The sequence below is a fragment of the Alligator sinensis genome, unplaced genomic scaffold, assembly GCF_000455745.1.
Source record: "Alligator sinensis unplaced genomic scaffold, ASM45574v1 scaffold1086_3, whole genome shotgun sequence".
NCBI lineage: Eukaryota > Metazoa > Chordata > Crocodylia > Alligatoridae > Alligator > Alligator sinensis.
This window is the reverse complement of record NW_005841975.1, coordinates 690349-691823: the sequence shown is the minus strand read 5'-3', so window position 1 is coordinate 691823 and position 1475 is coordinate 690349. Positions and strand designations below refer to the sequence as shown.

Sequence of the window (1475 nt, the reverse complement as noted above, 5' to 3'; positions counted from 1 at the left end):
GCCTTCTTGCTTCCTAACACCCTAATGTACCATCAAACCTTGTGAAGAACGCTGGCCTGTTAAGTTACTAGTGATGAACGGCGGTGTGTTTCATTGTGTTCATTAGAGGACTGCATTTCTGGAGAGAAGGGAAGTCTCCCAGAAAAATGTAACCAACAGTCAGTAAGGCCCAGACCTTCAAAGTATATAGACCCCGAATCTTCTTTTAAATCATTGGCAGCTAGATAACTGAGTATCTTTGAAAACCTAGCCCTGCATCTCTTATCCTAGTCTTCAAGGATTTTTCTTCTCTGCAGTAACCCAGGAAGCGACCAACGTAGAAGCACAAGAAGAATCCTCTGAAGAAGGTAGATATAGCAGCAGTGAAAACCCTTTTCTCTTTGATCACCTCATTCTACGTGTGTGCAAGCGAGGGATTTCAGGACAAAGTAGGCCATGGGTGAGGTCATGAGGGTCAAGTCCATGCCCTCGATCTTTGCTGTTGCATTTCCAAGGCACTATGAGCATAAGGAAAACAACTGGTAGAAAAATGGGTGTTGTGGGGGTTCTTTCCCTGGAAATAGCTGATGAAAATTACAAAATTTATTTAAATTCTGCACAGGGCAATTCACTTTTACAGCACAGCTTCAAGTCCTGAAAAAACCCAGCCAAACCCCATGATATTTCAATTGTGAAACTCTGCTGTGGTACTTCATGGAACTCATAGTTAGGGTGATTCATGCTCCTATTAGCCTTTATAGGTTGGGCTTTATGGTTGGACTACAACTCCCAGGATACACTATGGAAAGGAGAGGAAGTACAAGCAGGGGAGGTCATGATGGATCATGGGAGATGTAGTCTGGCATTTCTGGACAAAATGCCGCAGGGTTTACATGACAGTTTGTGAAGCAAGCAAGCAAGCAAGCAAGCAAAAAAGAAACTCCAGAGAAAGCAGACGCTTTATGTAAAAATAATACTCAAAAGCCCAATTTTCAATTAAGACCAGACAAAATAAATTCTTCACCAACCCCTAGAAAGGAAGGCTGAATACGTGACACCATAAAAGTGGTATAAGAGAACCCCAGATGTACATACTACATTAGGGTCAACTTCCTCCCAGCAGCAGATTCAGGTGGGCAATGGTGGATGGACCAGCTACTGGGAGATCTGAGACCAGAGGTGGATCAAGGTCCAGAGCCCAGCTTGCAGATTTTTGCCATCATGTTACAACCTCCTGTTTCATGCATTTCCTGCTCATGTGACTAGGAAGAAAAAGTTGAGCACATGGCCTGGCTTTAACAGATGCAGCACCATTTTCTGTTAGAAGGGGACCAGTAACCACTAGAAGCAATAATTTGGCACCCTGCTGGCCGTTAAAGAAGGCCAGTCCCCTCCTCTGGGGCCTTGAATGGATGGTAGAGGTGGCAGCACCCTGGTGCTGGAGAGGGCAGGGGGAGGGAAAGTCCTAGCACCTGTCCCATCCCTAGCACCTGGTC

At 45.3% G+C, this 1475-nt stretch overlaps 1 protein-coding gene across 2 annotated transcripts in view; it reads left to right on the top strand.

Annotated features, from left to right (window-relative positions):
* DZIP1L (DAZ interacting zinc finger protein 1 like) overlaps window positions 1-1475 on the top strand; it is a 30709-nt gene that overhangs the window by 22331 nt on the left and 6903 nt on the right. For both annotated transcript variants that reach the window (XM_025200821.1, XM_025200823.1), the window contains exon 10: window positions 297-347. In XM_025200821.1, the coding sequence (XP_025056606.1) occupies window positions 297-347 (51 nt within the window). The remainder of the gene's footprint in view (window positions 1-296; window positions 348-1475) is intronic.